A 15,749-nucleotide genomic window follows, 5' to 3' on the forward strand; every position below is an offset into this window, starting at 1 on the left:
TGGTGGTGATGATGTAGTGGTGGTGGTTGTAGTAGTAGTGGTAATGATGATATGGTGGTGGTGGTGGTTGTAGTAGTAGTGGTAGTGATGATGTGGTGTTGGTGGTAGTTGTAGTAGTAGTGGTAGTGATGATGATGTGGTGGTGGTGATTGTAGTAGTAGTGGTAGTGATGATGATGTGGCGGTGGTGGGGTAGTAGTAGTGGTAGTGATAATGTGGTGTCGTGGTTGTAGTAGTAGAGGTAGTAATGATGATGTGATGGTGGTGGTTGTAGTAGTGATGATGATGTGGTGGTGGTGGTTGTAATAGTGATGGTAGTTGTGGTAGTGGTAGTGATGATGATGTGGTGGTGGTTGTAGTAGTGGTGGTAGTGATGATGATGATGTGGTGGTGGTTGCAGTAGTAGTGGTAGTGATGATGGTTATAATTCTAGTGGCAGTGATGATGATGTGGTGGTTGGAAAGGGGGGGGGGGGTGTCCTTGGAAGAATTTGACCTCACCGGAATTTGACGGAAGTTGCCCGGAACCCGGAATTTTTTACTCCAGACCAGAGTTTTTTCAAGTGAAACCGGAGTTTTGGAATCACTGAATAGACTATCAATGACAATTTCATTTTGATGTGTACAAGTACAAGATCATCCGGTTTTGTTTTGACTCAAGGCAACAGTTCAAGGTTTCGCACGACGGCAGATGATGGCTTAGATGACACTATAGTTTTTAAATTACCTTTAAATTATTTTTCAATTGCTAAATTAGATTTTAAAAGATACACACAACAAACATCATGGTGGGATTGGCAATCACAATGAATATATATCCATGAACAGAAATAATAACAAACGCGATAAATTCATTGTATCAACAGGTAATCCAGCGTAACTGTGGTGTGTAGTGTGTAATGTGTACACACAAACTTTGTTGACAATCAAATATCGCGGGGTTTTAAATTTTAAGCCCAGCAGAGAACTCGCGCAATTCGGTTGGACAGGCCCGATACTATTTTTAGAAGGCCCTGATGATGTCTTATTTCTTTGAATTGTGAGCGGCAAAGGTAAAGATGTCTTATGTCTTTGAGTTGTGCGCGGCAAAATTTATGATGTCTTATTTCTTTGAGTTGTGCGCGGCAATATTAGTGATGTCTTATTTCTTTTAATTGTGCGCTGCAAAGGTAATGATGTCTTATTTCTTTTAATTTTGCGCGGCAAAATTAATGATGTCTTATTTCTTTGAGTTGTGCGCGGCAAAATTAATGATGTCTTATTTCTTTTAATTGTGCATGGCGAAATTAATGATATCTTATTTCTTTGAGTTGTGCGCGGCAACATAAATGATGTCTTATTTCTTTGAATTGTGCGCGGCACAGTTAATGATGTCTTATGTCTTTTAATTGTGCGCGGCAAAATTAATGATGTCTTATTTCTTTTAATTGTGCGCGGCAAAATTAATGATGTCTTATTTCTTTTAATTGTGCACGGCAAAATTTATGATTTGTTTATTTCGTTGAGTCTTGCGCGGCAAACACCAATGATGTTTTTGAGTTTTGCGCGGCAAAATCAATTGTATCTTTTTCTTTAAATTGTATGCAGCAAAATTAATGATATCTCTTTTCTTTGAGAATGCGGCAAAATTAAAGATGCCCGCTCAAATTTAATGATGTCTTTTATCTTAGAGTTGTGCGCAGAAAATTTTATTTGAATTGTATGCGACAAAATCAATGATGTTTTTTTCTTGTGTATTGGGCGCGGAAAAATTTATGATGTCTTTATTCTTTAAGTTGTGCGCAGCGAATTTCATGATGTTTTTTCTTTGAATTGTATGCGGCAAAATTTGATGATGTCTTTTTTCTGTGAGTTGTAAGCGGCAAAATTAATGATGTTTTTTTCTTTGAGTTGTAAGCGGCAACATTAATGATGTCTTTTTTCTTTGAGTTGGGCGCGGCAAAATTAATGATGTCTTATTTCCTTCCTCAAAGAATTTTTGTAGGACTTTTGAATACGTCCGTCAGTGACCTCGGATTGAGCACAACACACCGATTGTCGAAAATTTAGTGACTCGGGTAAGTTGTCAATATATTTAGATATTTTATACTAAACTCTCACTGGTTATTGACGACGGACGGTTAGAAAAATGTTTTTCATGGGTTTTTTTTTTCGTTTATAAAAGTAATAAATTACACTTTTAAAGCGGTTTTCGTTAAAATCTTTTCAAGAGTCTAACAAACGCAGTTGGCCAATAGGACATTATATTTAAGACAATATACTATATACACCACCTAAATAACTCCACTCGAATAAATTCACCCACGTCATCACTGGTATTAAAAGTGTACTCACACGTTAAAAGAGTTTACGATAGAAAGTTGTTTTTTAAAGGTGGGTTTTTGATTTGAAACTATATTCGTCAAGTGCCACGATGGTTAGATAAGAAGAGGAATGATGATGATGATGATGATAATAATAATAATAATAATAATAATAATAATAATAATAATAATAATAATAATAATAATAATAATATAATAATAATAATAATAATAATGATAATAATGATAATAATAATAATAATAATAATAATAATAATAATAATAATAATAATAATAATAATAATAATAATAATAATAATAATAATAATAATAATAATAATAATAATAATGTGCATTGATAAAATGCTCCCTAATTCGTCAGTGACCTCTATGGCGGTCTGAAAACGGTAATAACAAACAGTTGAGTGACGCCAACTTCATACCCCATATCATTTACCTTGCGTGTTTTTGTCTTATCTTGGAAAGTACCTTAAAATTGCCCATTAATTTTTAAAAAGAATTTTTAAGGTCAAATCATCCGTTTCAAGCGGCGAAAGAAATCGACAAAAAATTCTTTTAATTGGAGAAAAATGAGTTTAGATTGAAATAGTTATAATGAAACGATTATTGAACTTTTACAGAGCTTATCTATCTTATCTTATTTAAAGATGATTATCTGATTTATCTTTAAATGCTTTATAAAATCGCAAATAATCTGAAATATCATGATTTGTAAAATTTTAAGGACATTATAATAAATACAATCATATGAAAATGTAAAGTCAAAGCTAACATTTATAGACTAATGAAAGTAATGAAAGTGTTCATAATTAAACCAAAATTGACAAATTTCACAGAGAACTCCGAATATTTCAAATGTAAATATTTCAAAGTTGCGATTGAGGAACTATCTATGTCGGAATTTTGAACGAATGATTCTTAAGAGCAAAAGTCATAATAATATAATATTATTTTAGTATCACATCGGAGTGATGAGATCAAATCACGTGACAATTTCACTCAATGAGTTTTGTGTCAAGACAAATAAAGGTCACAGATTCGCCGAAATATTTTCCATTGATCAGTTTTGACACTGCGTGACGTCATTATCTTAGATGGTTTATGATAAGGATTTTGAACGTGTGGGACAGAATAGCTCCTTGACAGTCCCAGAGACGCATGTGGGGGAAATTTTCGATCATCTCAGCTTGGTTTGCTTTTTTTTCCATTATTGTTGTATTTTAAGAAAAATAAAACCCGGTTAGCTGTCATTTTCACTAAGTATGAAATTCAGTTGCTTAGGACAAAATAAATTTGATCTCGTTATGTCATTTGTCCGATAGTCAATGCCTTGATTTGTAGAGCAATTTTCTCAAAGAAAATGAACTTGCCCCCCCCCCCTACCCCACCCCCTTACCCAAAGTTCACGAAAATGATTTATATCTTTTTCTTGCCCCCTACGATCGTTTTCCATATTAGACTACAATTTAGTGCCCATATGGCGTGATTTTGCTACTATCACAAATTCTAAACCAAAGGAAAGGCAGGAAACAATAGGTTAATAAAGTTATCAATGTTTAATTATTTCTATTTTCATTTTCAATAAGTGTCGACCATCATGACATGCCGGTTGTCGGATAGAATCTGTAATCAAAGAAAATACCCCCTCCCCCAATCCCACCTCTTAATGCTCCTAAAGTCATTGTTTACAACACCGATTATGAAATTATTTTCGCGTGAATCCTAAAGAAAAATCAAGAAAAGGAGCTATAAAATGGATATTTTTATGGTAATAATGTGAATTTGCTCTTTTTAACCATCATAACTAGATATTTCTTTTTGTTGGATATTTTTTTTCACTTTAAGAGACAACTCACATATTTAGTTAAAACGATTAGTAAGTTAAACAAAAATGAAAACCATAGTCTTGTTTTGCTTTTCTTTTACCCGGTGCCCTAGTATATTATTGGCAAACCGAACTAAAATTTGTTAAAGGAATATATATATAACCCATCGCACAATTTCACAAATTATGATGTCTTAATGCAATATAAAGTAAATATTACCGATGAACTTAAAGGTTAACGCAAGTTTAACCAGTTAGCTGCCGTACTCTGGAAAAATACTTTTTTTTAAAATTTGGCCTGAAAACTCGTCCATTTAATTATCGATCGATTTTAATGCTCCTCATCTTGGAAAAACGCTCAAAACTGGAACCTCGCAATTGTTTTGGAATTGAGTCATTGCCTCACTGTAGCTATGACCACTTTCGAGAATACTTGGTGCTACCCAGTCAGCGAAAATAACATTCAATTTAGTATGGCACGAACATGGATTAAATAAAACCATTGACTGGCCTGATGAGGTTAAAATACGTCCAACAATAGCGTATTCATGAGGTGTTTTAGGCAGAAAGGCACAAAATAATCCAAGCCTCGTCATGTGCTTAAAGATGATATGCTTGCATGGAGGACCAAGCCTCATGATATCTGTAACACTTGTCCACAAACTAACAACACTCAATCAATTAAATATGGTTTTAAAAAGCAGCTGCTCTTGTATGAAGGTCTGGTAGGATTACTTTTGGATCAATTGGATTCAGTAGTCTGATGTCATGTCGCCCAGAAACGGCGGCCATCGTGGTTCTAAACAAAGAAAATCAGTACTTTTTATTCTTCGTGTTGTGATCAGGATGTGTAAAAGTCAAAACATGATCAGATTTATAATGTTTTTTTTTCCTCTGGGTACGCTTTTATGCTCGTCGGAGAAATATTTCATAAGGGCATCTGCCATTGTTCCGATAGTTTAGAGCCAGTTACTAGGTTACCATGCGTCTTTACGAGGGATGTGACGTTACGACTGTTGAAGCGTATTGCAGACAACCACGGAGTCAACAAATTCTATGGTAAATTGTTCAACAGAATTAATGATCATCAAGCAATTCACCCATAAGATGACCAACGTCCATTAGAAATAACTGGATCACAGAATTTTGCCAGAAATTTTCCCTTGACAAAATAAACGTTGGCTGTTTTATGGAAGATACAAATCTTTACAGAGAGGGACAAAACAGAATTCTGAAAAGAAACCGTTGGCGGAGGCACCAGTTTATCTATCCAGACTGCAACTACAAAATGTGCAACACATTGTAGAGTATTTTTAATGATGAAAAGGTTATTATTCGTTTGGACTGCAAGAAGTCTCCGAGACTGCTAATTTTATACAGCAATTCCTGGATTGGTGGAATGCGGTGAATGTGTCTGGAATAGGTCAAGCAGTAGGAATAAGAGACCCCATCAGAGCTGTTTAAGACATAAATTCGACTAATCCTCAGTCATTCCTCAAGCTGACTCAAGTCATAGATCAATGAGTATTCAGTGTTTTACACATGATACAACAAGAGCTCTCGTGCTAACAACTGAAGTTTTGATTGTTGTTTGCAAACAAAATTATGCATTTCGATATGTTCTGTTGCGTGAAATGCAGTCTAATTGTATAGAAGGAGAATTTTCTGTCTATCGCCAATGTCATGGGGCTTACGTTTTTATGAGTGCCTGTGACGTCTATACCAGTTTCAAGCTTACCAGCTTAGCACGATTTGTGGCAACATTTCTAGAAACAGTGGAAGAAAAGCTACCAGAGCAAGGCCCCCACTCTTGCCAAAAAGAGGACCCAAAACTGCTTCAATGATGTTACACTTTCACCGGCTGAAGAAGGTGCTGTTGCCTACATTGCTGGGTGGTTGGGAAAATTGGGTAGGAGGAGCTTGTCTTTTTTGCACGATGAACTACCGGGTCACAGGAAACTGCACAGAATTTATTGAAGAGGTATAAAGAGAATATCTTACTGTTACACACGCGTGTCCATATTAGTCAGAATCGGGTTGAGCTTCGTGAATCATGTAAAAGCGTGTTGTCGTCAAAGGCGTGTTGCGTGTTGCCGTTGGTCAGGGACCCTTTGTAAAGCGCTTTTGAGCACGTTTAGTGGATATTGCGCTATATAAAACTCAAGTCTTTTTTTTAAAATGGATAGATATAATATAGATGAATAGATAGATACATAAACAGATAGTTAGGTAGATATATATATATAGATAGATAGATAGATAGATAGATAGATAGATAGATAGATAGATAGATAGACAGATAGAGGTAGACCGATAGATAAATAGAGAGCGAGAGATAGATAGATAAATAAATAGAGAGAGAGAGAGAGAGAGAGAGAGAGAGAGAGAGAGAGAGAAGAAGGGGGGGGGGTGTAGCGAGTTTCTCTCAGTTGCAAATCATCAGATTATTCCATTTCCCCTTACCCATGTATAAGCATTACGTAACAGGCCGTATCGTTAACTGAGGTGTTTAATACACTTTAGTTTTAAAATTCAGTGTTCAATATTCTCAACGCACATTGTTGTGCTTTTTTCATATGAGAATACTTGTTTAGAAATATCTGACACCTTTCAAAACTCCGCTAATCAAAAAGGAACACAAAAAGGTGTAGCTCGGAGATCCACATGTACACTCCAAATACAAAGATCTACCCTTATGTGGACCATTAAAAAAAGAAAATCAAATATAATTACACAGTTAAGAATAAATATCTTTAGAAATAAGGGCAACCTGCTTTTTTTTTAAGGTATGGGGTGGGGGTGATTGTGGTGGTAGCAGCTTATTTACGAAAAGGAGGTTCCGAATGCCCAATGGTAATGACAGTCAATGGAATAGGGAGTAGATACACCATTTGTGTCAGATTAAATTTTTTATTCCATACCACGAATAATTTCCCCGCGGATTTCTTGACCAAATATGATTTATTTTCTTCGTGTTATTGTATCACTTATCCTCACATTTGAGTAATTAGTGCTCAAATACAAACATTTTCTTTGGAAATGATTTTTCAAAAAAAAATTGTTTCATATGTCCCAAGTTTCAAAATTATTCATTTCGTTTCTTTGTTAAACTGTTAATAAAATTGGGTATGAGTATCGTTTGGTTAAATCACACATTATGTCCAGCAATCGGTGTGTTGAATGTAGTGAAACTGAGTGATTCTTAATCTTTTCCTTCTCTTTAAAAAAAAATTCTTAAACTGCATACCACATTTCTACCTGCCTACCATGATTTGAAATTGAATGAGGCAATGAACAATAACAAATAAAAGTCGTTATTTAAAAAAAAAAGAATTCACTCAATTTTATGATAGCACACTAACTGATGTGTAGCTTTACCAAACGTTACTTTTACCCAAGCCTAAAGTTATGGTTCACATGACAAACAAATGTCTTGTTTTCTTTTCTCCTACAGTTTCCAAACGATTCTTGAGGTTTGGCCGAGGTTTAAGTCAGGACCCCTACTACAGGCTCAGCAGACAGTTCTTCCGGCTTAACAGAAGTTACCAACCCTACCAAGACAAACGATACCTCCGATTTGGCAGATCTCAGTTAGGTCAACTCCAGAGTCCTGACGATATTTACAACACGGATATGCCAGAGCCATACAGCAGAAAACGGAGATCACTCGATACCGATAGCCAATTAGAGGTCACGCACGATCACGTGAAAAGATCCGCTGACCAATCAGCGCCTGATCAACTCGAAAATGAAAACATGTCAAAGATGATTAAGAAACGACCTATTGCCGAAAAACGGTTTATGAGATTTGGTCGTGATTTCGGTAGGGATGTCGATAAAGATAGCGTCAGTGATGATACCAACCAATTTGATAAACGCTTCATGAGATTTGGAAAGAGGCTGATTCCTGTCAAACGATTTATGAGATTTGGCAGGGCCCACGGTGTGGATTCGGCAAGCGATATTTTGTTGACGCCTATACATGAAACAAGTAAACGATTCATGCGATTCGGGAAAAGAAAGGTTATGGAAGAGAATGATGACGAAGAGGTAGATAACGTTTTACAAGACGTCAACATGCAAAAATTAAACAACGTTTTGTCTCTGGCCAATCGGCTAAAGAGTGAGACTGGGGGCTTGTATAGTCCTGAGAAAAGGTTCATGAGGTTTGGGAAAAGGGAGGCAAATGAGGCCAATTTGGGGAAGGAGAGTTAGTCTGGTAGATGCATCATGAACGCTTTCAGTCATTTATTTTGCAGTTTTTGGTATTGTAGACTCAACTTTTGGGGAATAAATAGAAAGAAAAATTGGTCAAATGTATCAGGAAGAAATCTCATTACGAAATATTCCTTCTATTATATTGCCTCATCAGTTCAACACCTTTTTTATTTGAATTTACTTCCCAAGACTGTTTTGACATCATGTTATTCAATACTCTATTTTGTTTTCCAAATATGAATAGTTTCTATAACATGAAATTGAACTACAATACGAACTCTTTGACCGAAGACCGTATAACGAGAAAGTTCAATGCCATTCCTCTGGCATTGACATCTTAAAACAATTAAAAAGTTGGTGTTACTGAGTGAGTTAAAATGTATGGTCCATGATTAAACGAATGATTGCTTTCTCATACTACCTGGGCCAAGATGATTGTGCTTACATAGAGTAATTCTCAAACCAATGTTAAAAGGGCAATACCTTATCAAAGTAATTACACGGGGGTCCACTACAACTAAGAAAAATTAGTTTTTAAAAAAGGTAAATCAGAATATAACAAAAAAAGGTATAGTCTATTCTAGGTGCACATAGTTACAGGTCTGAGAACAGAGCGCAATTATGGGCTTGATTTAACAATGTTGCATAGGCAATCCTTTGACTCGGGTATATTTCAAAGACTTTAATTGGTATTCCAAATTAAGAGAGCGCGTATACATTCAACTCGCAAAGAAGATAGACGCCTTTGTGGAGATTTTGATAAATTGACATAATCAGCTTTAAAACGATTTTTTAAATGACAAAGATACAAAAATAAACATGTGTTTTTGACGCCATATGTAATTTGATCAGTTTTAGAAGACAGCAATAATCATGATAAGAATTCACCTTAAAGAGTTGCAAATACATCAACATAATAAGAAAACACGGGGCTGTTCTAAAGAACATAATATATAAACAATATATCATATTGCATATCTGTTTTGGTATCATTGACTGCAATAAAAGGTGCATTCTTTTTATATTATTCATATTCTTACATTCTCTATAGAGTAAGAGAATTGAAAATTCTAGTAGAAAAGTTGGAAAATAAAATCAAAATTAAAAACATAATTTTAAAGAAAATAACCCATATAATCAACTTTGCTATTTTTAGCCCATACTATTCTTTTAAATCTATTCATTAATTCTTATGCACTTTATTTATATCATAATCATTAAAGCTTACTTAGCTATTTATCAAAGATATCTAATTTGAAAACGGCATCGATTTAAAATATTATTGTAAGCGTCTGCTTCCCTTTAAAATAATCCTAATTTGCAACTTAATTGGTTAAGAACTACCTGTTCTTTAATTATGACGGCAAAATCTCATTATCTTCAAAATATTGAAAAATAAATATCATATTGAAATATAAAATTTATTTGTTTAACGACGATGTAGTTTTATTTTCGGACTACCGAGCTATTTTGAATTCCGAAAGACTTCCCAATGTCAGAAGTCTGTCTGATGAATTATAGATCAACTGTTCGATTATACGGACGCAATTTAAATATCGCATCAATAAGGTCAAGCTTTGAAGCTCCTATACTTAGTACAGAGTGAAGTAGCCGGATGTATGTTAATACCTAAGACTAAGATTTTGCCTCAGGGACAGGCGGACATGATAAGAACTATTTAACTACAAAAGGCGATGACAAAACATTGGAAATTCCTAAGAACAGGAAGAATAATTTTATAATACAAGATAAAACGATGACCAGAAATTCATTTAGGGAATCAATAAGATTCTTGGCATATGTATATTCAGATTGTTTACCTTGTTAAACAAACCGAGACATTTGATGTAAAAGAATTATTATAAGTACCGTGCCACGGTTTGTTTCAATAAGCTGAAGCCACGTTGGACGTGATATGATATAGATAGTTTAAGTAACAGTGCTCAAATACTTATTGTAAAATGAAACTACACCATGTTGAAAGCCTCTGGATAAGAGTAAATTTTGACAAATATTCAAAACAAGATCAATGTAAAATGTTCACGTAATATAAAAAAATCGTAGTAAATTTCAACTATTTTACCACTTTACTTTTATTGTTTATGAAAATGAAACGTTTGAATTGGCAAAATATTTCTCAGACAATTATGAATTTTTCTGGGGTTTTCCCCTTTCATTATTGTTTCTTACTTTTTAAAATTGTAAGATAATGTTGGAGAGATCGAAAACATTGAAACATTCATCAAAACTCTAATACTAAAAGTATGTTTCCTTCTGAATTGCCCTTAAACGTTATAGAGTTAATATTTAGAGTTAACACGAAACTGATATAAGTCTATGAATACTAGAATATATCGACTGTCAAAAGTATTGCACAAAAACGAAAAATCAAAGCTTCAAAACAGGGAGAACCCCCCCCCCCCCCCCAAAAAAAAAAAACAACAAAAAACTGGACATTTCAGGTTCAAACCACTTTTTCAGCCAATAGGGGCCGAAGAAGGGATTTAAACCCTAAAATTTCCGTGTTTGGTACTATGCTCTTGTTTGAAGCTGTTATATTCATTTTTGAACATTACTTTCTACAAGTCTTTACTATTTTTGAACTGTTTAATCGCGGCACAGTTAAGTTGTTAGAAAGATATGAAAAGATGGTTGTGTTTGTTGCCAGATTAATCTACTTTTCGATACAAGCCCTATCTGTACAGTTGTGATTACCATCGAGTATGGTTTTGTTACACAAAATTATACAGAATATATGCCATGATTTAGATATATAATATGAATAATAATTATATTTACTATGTATGTTTATTCATGATGTTTGTCGAATCTAAATTGCTTTTGCTATAGTCCGTCTAACTTAAAATGAAGATCATGTTTTTTTTCGTTGATAATTTTAGATTCCATTTGGCCTGATATCGTTATTCGAAAATGATTAGCCAAAGTTTGGTAACTATGACCTAAACACTTATTGTCCGATGGCACATAAGGCCTCCTGTAACTGCACCATATGCCATCAATGCTGCTTCGCCATTTGACTCTTTCCTGGGCTGTCTTCTGCACTTGCTTCCATAATGTGTAACCCCCTCTCGAGCTTCCTCCACCGCTTCGCCAATTATATATCTTGGCTTCACCGGTCTTCTTCCGCCTTGGAAATTCTATGTCAAAGCCTGTCTTGTGATGCGGGCAGGTTTTCTAAGTGTAATATAATGCCTCTATAAGGACGTGTTGCGTCCATCTGATATAAAGTTGGGAAGAGCCAGGCTATCACAATTAGGTCCAATTCATTGCACCGATCGATATTTGAAAGACAAGTTTTCTAGCAAAATTTTTAAATACATGTCTTTTTGGCAGTTCACTGATCTGACGTGCTATTCTTTTCCAGTTGACCAAACCCCAATCAATGACTTAAATGAATTCATCTAATCTAACACACAATAATGGATCAAAGGAATTCGCTACATATACACCATTCGTTCCCTCTTATGTACAACTATGTCCCTAGCCTGAGCTCGATCCATCCAACCAAGATATTTACTTTATACTTTCTCTTATTCAAGACTAAGGTTCAAATCAGTTTGAATTGAGTTTCAATGCCACTATTTCCAATTCTTTCAGATATTTTGTCTAGTGAAAGGCAGCATAGTCGTTGAGTTTTCAAAGAGTCTAGATATATCTATCTACTGTTCAACATGACAAATTTTAACCCTCAAAATTATTCCGAAACTATTTAACCCTCCCCTTACCAACAAAAGGAAAATTGTCATGTCGTTACCGATCAGCAAACATTTTTCTCATTCTGATTTCTTTTTTATTTCTTTTTTTTTTGCTATAGTTATAAAACAGTAATACATAAAGAAATTATGTATCGCAAGAACTCACTTCATTTGTGTTTGAGTGACAAAAAAATTCTATATCTGTTAGACGTCTAGTTGGATGTGAAATTTTGGGGAATACCCTGGAAATGGCGATAAGCAAAGAGATAGTTTGTCTTCAATATTGCTTTACACAAACACCGACGGATTTTTTTTTCGATTTCTATTACGACATCAATTTAACAGAAGTGGTTATTTAAAAACTAAATTTGAATATACCTACTCAACTCAGTGTCTGTTCTCTGTATTTGATATTTAAAATGAGCTCGTTCTCATGTTTCTAAATCATTCATTACTTTAGTTTAAATACAAAACTATTGTACACTACAGAACACATTCTACTTTCCTACTATCCCTTGTATCACGCAAGTTGTGCCTGTATGTCCTAAATGGATTTTTAAAATCAAAAGATATTTAAGTTGTTCTAATGTGTGGATAGATTAACTCTTAACGATTTAAAGTTAAATTAATAAAGTTATTCTAAACGTGATAAGGCACAATTCGTTTTAACTCCATTTTAACAGTTTTAATCACTAAAGATATTTCATAAATCAGGTTGCTTCTCGGTAGACGCCGTTCGCGGCTTTCAAACTTTCCCGGTCCGCTGCAAACTCAAATTCTGCCATCCCTTCTCCTGTTGTTCCATCGACGCTATCGGTTCAATTTTTCATGAACATTACCCTTCATGAACATTACCCTTCCTCTTTACCTTTTCAGATTTGCTTCATTTATTTTTTCCAGACAGTAAATATAGTCTCTGTGTTAATGGTGTTAATATAACAAAAATAAAATATGCCTTACCAAAGTTATCCCAAGCAACGTTCAACAGGTTAACTGTTGTACTCTGGAAAGACACGTATTAAAAAATTGGTCAGAAAATTCGTCCTTCGACTATCGATCAATTGAAATGACCCTCACCTTGGCAAAAACTCTCAAATCTTGGACTTCGCGAAGTCCCAGGTTTGAGAAATTTGCCTAGATGAGGGCCCTTTAAATCGATCGATATTTGAAGGACGAGTTTTTTGGCCAAATTATTAAATACACGTCTTTCCAGAGTACGACAATTAACTGGTTAAGCAATAAGGCAAATAATATACGAAGTAATGAATAAGATCTGTTGAAAGTTGGGCCAAATCATTTTTCGAAAAAAAAATGCGTTTTTCTTTTTCGTTTGACGGACTATCTCTACCTTAACTAGTCAAAATAGTTTTTTAATGTGTTTCTCCTCATGAGCTCGAATTATGACGTCATTTTGTTCGAAAACGTCAATAATAATGAAAATAAAACGATTTATATCAAATCAATTAATCTGTGTGTGTTTTTTAATTGACTTATCAGAACAAACAACAATATAGAACAAAAGTGTGATATCTTCTCTCGTTGGAAGTGTAAAAACCACTCTTCCAGTGGACTGAATATATACCATGTGTAAATGAATTCTTGTTTCAGGGTGATGGCATCTTACCTTCTAGTCTAAATAAATGCTGGTCGTTGATAAAGATCATCCATCCTCGCTCTTTTAATGCCATGTAATCCTTAGAATCTGCCGATACATCCCGATACTAAAATAGTTATTCCACCTTATGATTCAAGATGTAACCGAATCATTATTAGAAGATTACATATACACTTCCGCGGAGTTTGGAACCAGAAATGTAGAAGGTGTGACGTCACGACTTTTCTTCCCTATTCCCATGGTATTAAGGGAGTCACCATAAACGAGACTCATCTTTTCTTTCTGGTAATATGTTGGGGTGAACCGGATAAGAAACTCCAGCTTTACGTCGAAACAATCAGAATCGGAGAATTTCCTCATAAATTTCAATAAAGCCATTTGTTTTAACTCTTATTTAACCCTGTCCTTACCAACCACAGGAAAATCCTCACAGTCGTTGCGATAAAACCAACAATTTTTTTATTCAAATGTCTTTTGTACATCATAAAATTGAACGAAAATGAACAGTGTGTTGTAGAGCATGTTTTGCTACAGAAATTATGTATCGTAAGAACTTACTGCTATTGTGTTTGAGTGATAAAAAGTCTATTTTTGTGTTAGTTTGGTGTGAAGTTTTGGGAAAATCCTGAAAATGGCTGGTATGTAGAGGGTTAATAAAGTCGAGCATTAAATTCGTATTTTACGCATCGGTTCAACGCGACATAATACAGTTATGTGGCGATTGAGCGCAAATATGTTTCAGTCCATGACAGAATCAGAAAATCGGGGGGAAAATGGTAATACGAGTATCGCCTAACAGGCGTCAAGTCTCGTTCTACATGTTACATGTTGCTGTTGGCAAGGGACACCTTGTAAAGCGCTTTGAGCACGGGTAGTTGCGCTATATAAAAGCTCAATTAATTAATTAATTAATGGAATTGGAATTCACAGCTATATATATTGAGATTTTATATAAAGCAATATTCACTAAACATACTTAAAGCACATTACAATGGGTCCTGGCCAACAGCAACACTTAACATGTAGGACGGGACATGACGCCTGTTAGGCGATATAACATTTTTTTCGGAAAGAGACAACGCTGTTAACTTTCCCGGTACTCGTTTTACACCTGGATATGGTGAGAATGTGAGCAAAGAGCCTTTTCGAACGACTCTACTATACGCCTAGCGAGGCTCGAAGCCAGGACCTTCCGATCCGAAAGCGAGTGTCATACCACTAGACCACATAGCCGCACAGTTATGACATTTGGGGTTAATTTCTCTTCAAACAAAATTTCTTTAATTGCAATAGCCTCTATGTTCGTACTTCTTATCATTTTCATTCTATACCCACTTTTTATGGTCCAATTCATCTCGCCATGATACCGTTTTGAGACGGTGGGACATAGTTACCTAGCGTATTTCTCCGGATGCAAGGGGGGGGGGGGGGGGAAGTGGTCAAGTGGTAAAGGCATTGCACTGTGACCCGGAAGGTTCCCGATTGAGGCACTTTCGTTTTTTTTTCCTTATTAACCCCCAATTTGCTCACATGGACAATATGGTTGATTCCTCAGTCATCTTGTGTGATGAATTATCTATATTATTCCTTCGTGGAATGCCTCGGCGACGATGACTTATGATGCTGTGGCGGCTATGTGGTCTTGTGGTATGACACTCGCTTTCGGATCGAAAAGGTCCTGGGTTCGAGCCTCGCTCGGCGCATAGTTGAGTCCTTGTAAAAGGATCTTTACTCACATTCTGTCATCGTACTCAGGTGTAAAATGAGTACCTGGCCGTTATCAGCGTTGTCTCTGTCGGAAAAAAATGTAATATCGCCTAACAGGCGTCATGTATCGTCCTACATGTTAAGTGTTGCCAGGGACCCCTTGTAAAGCGCATTGAGCATATTTAGTGGATATTGCGCTATATAAAAGCTCAACTTAAAAGAGCATAATTAAATTTCTACGGATACACAATGGTCATTGCACATCGTGATATTCATTTATTTATTTACCCATTTAGCGATATGGAACCAATTTTAAATTCTTGCCTATAACCGTGTGTTGATTGGC

General features: G+C 35.2%; 1 protein-coding gene across 1 annotated transcript in view; it reads left to right on the top strand.

Annotated features, from left to right (window-relative positions):
* The window catches only part of LOC144978935 (uncharacterized), a 123,348-nt gene that overhangs the window by 98,609 nt on the left and 8,990 nt on the right, over positions 1-15,749 (top strand). The window contains exon 3 of the mRNA XM_078925553.1: positions 7,602-8,357. Coding sequence (XP_078781679.1) covers positions 7,602-8,357 — 756 coding nt within the window. The remainder of the gene's footprint in view (positions 1-7,601; positions 8,358-15,749) is intronic.

The sequence above is a fragment of the Berghia stephanieae genome, chromosome 8, assembly GCF_034508935.2.
Source record: "Berghia stephanieae isolate SIO BIC M18660-M18661 chromosome 8, UCSD_Bste_1.3, whole genome shotgun sequence".
Taxonomy (NCBI): Eukaryota; Metazoa; Mollusca; class Gastropoda; order Nudibranchia; family Aeolidiidae; genus Berghia; species Berghia stephanieae.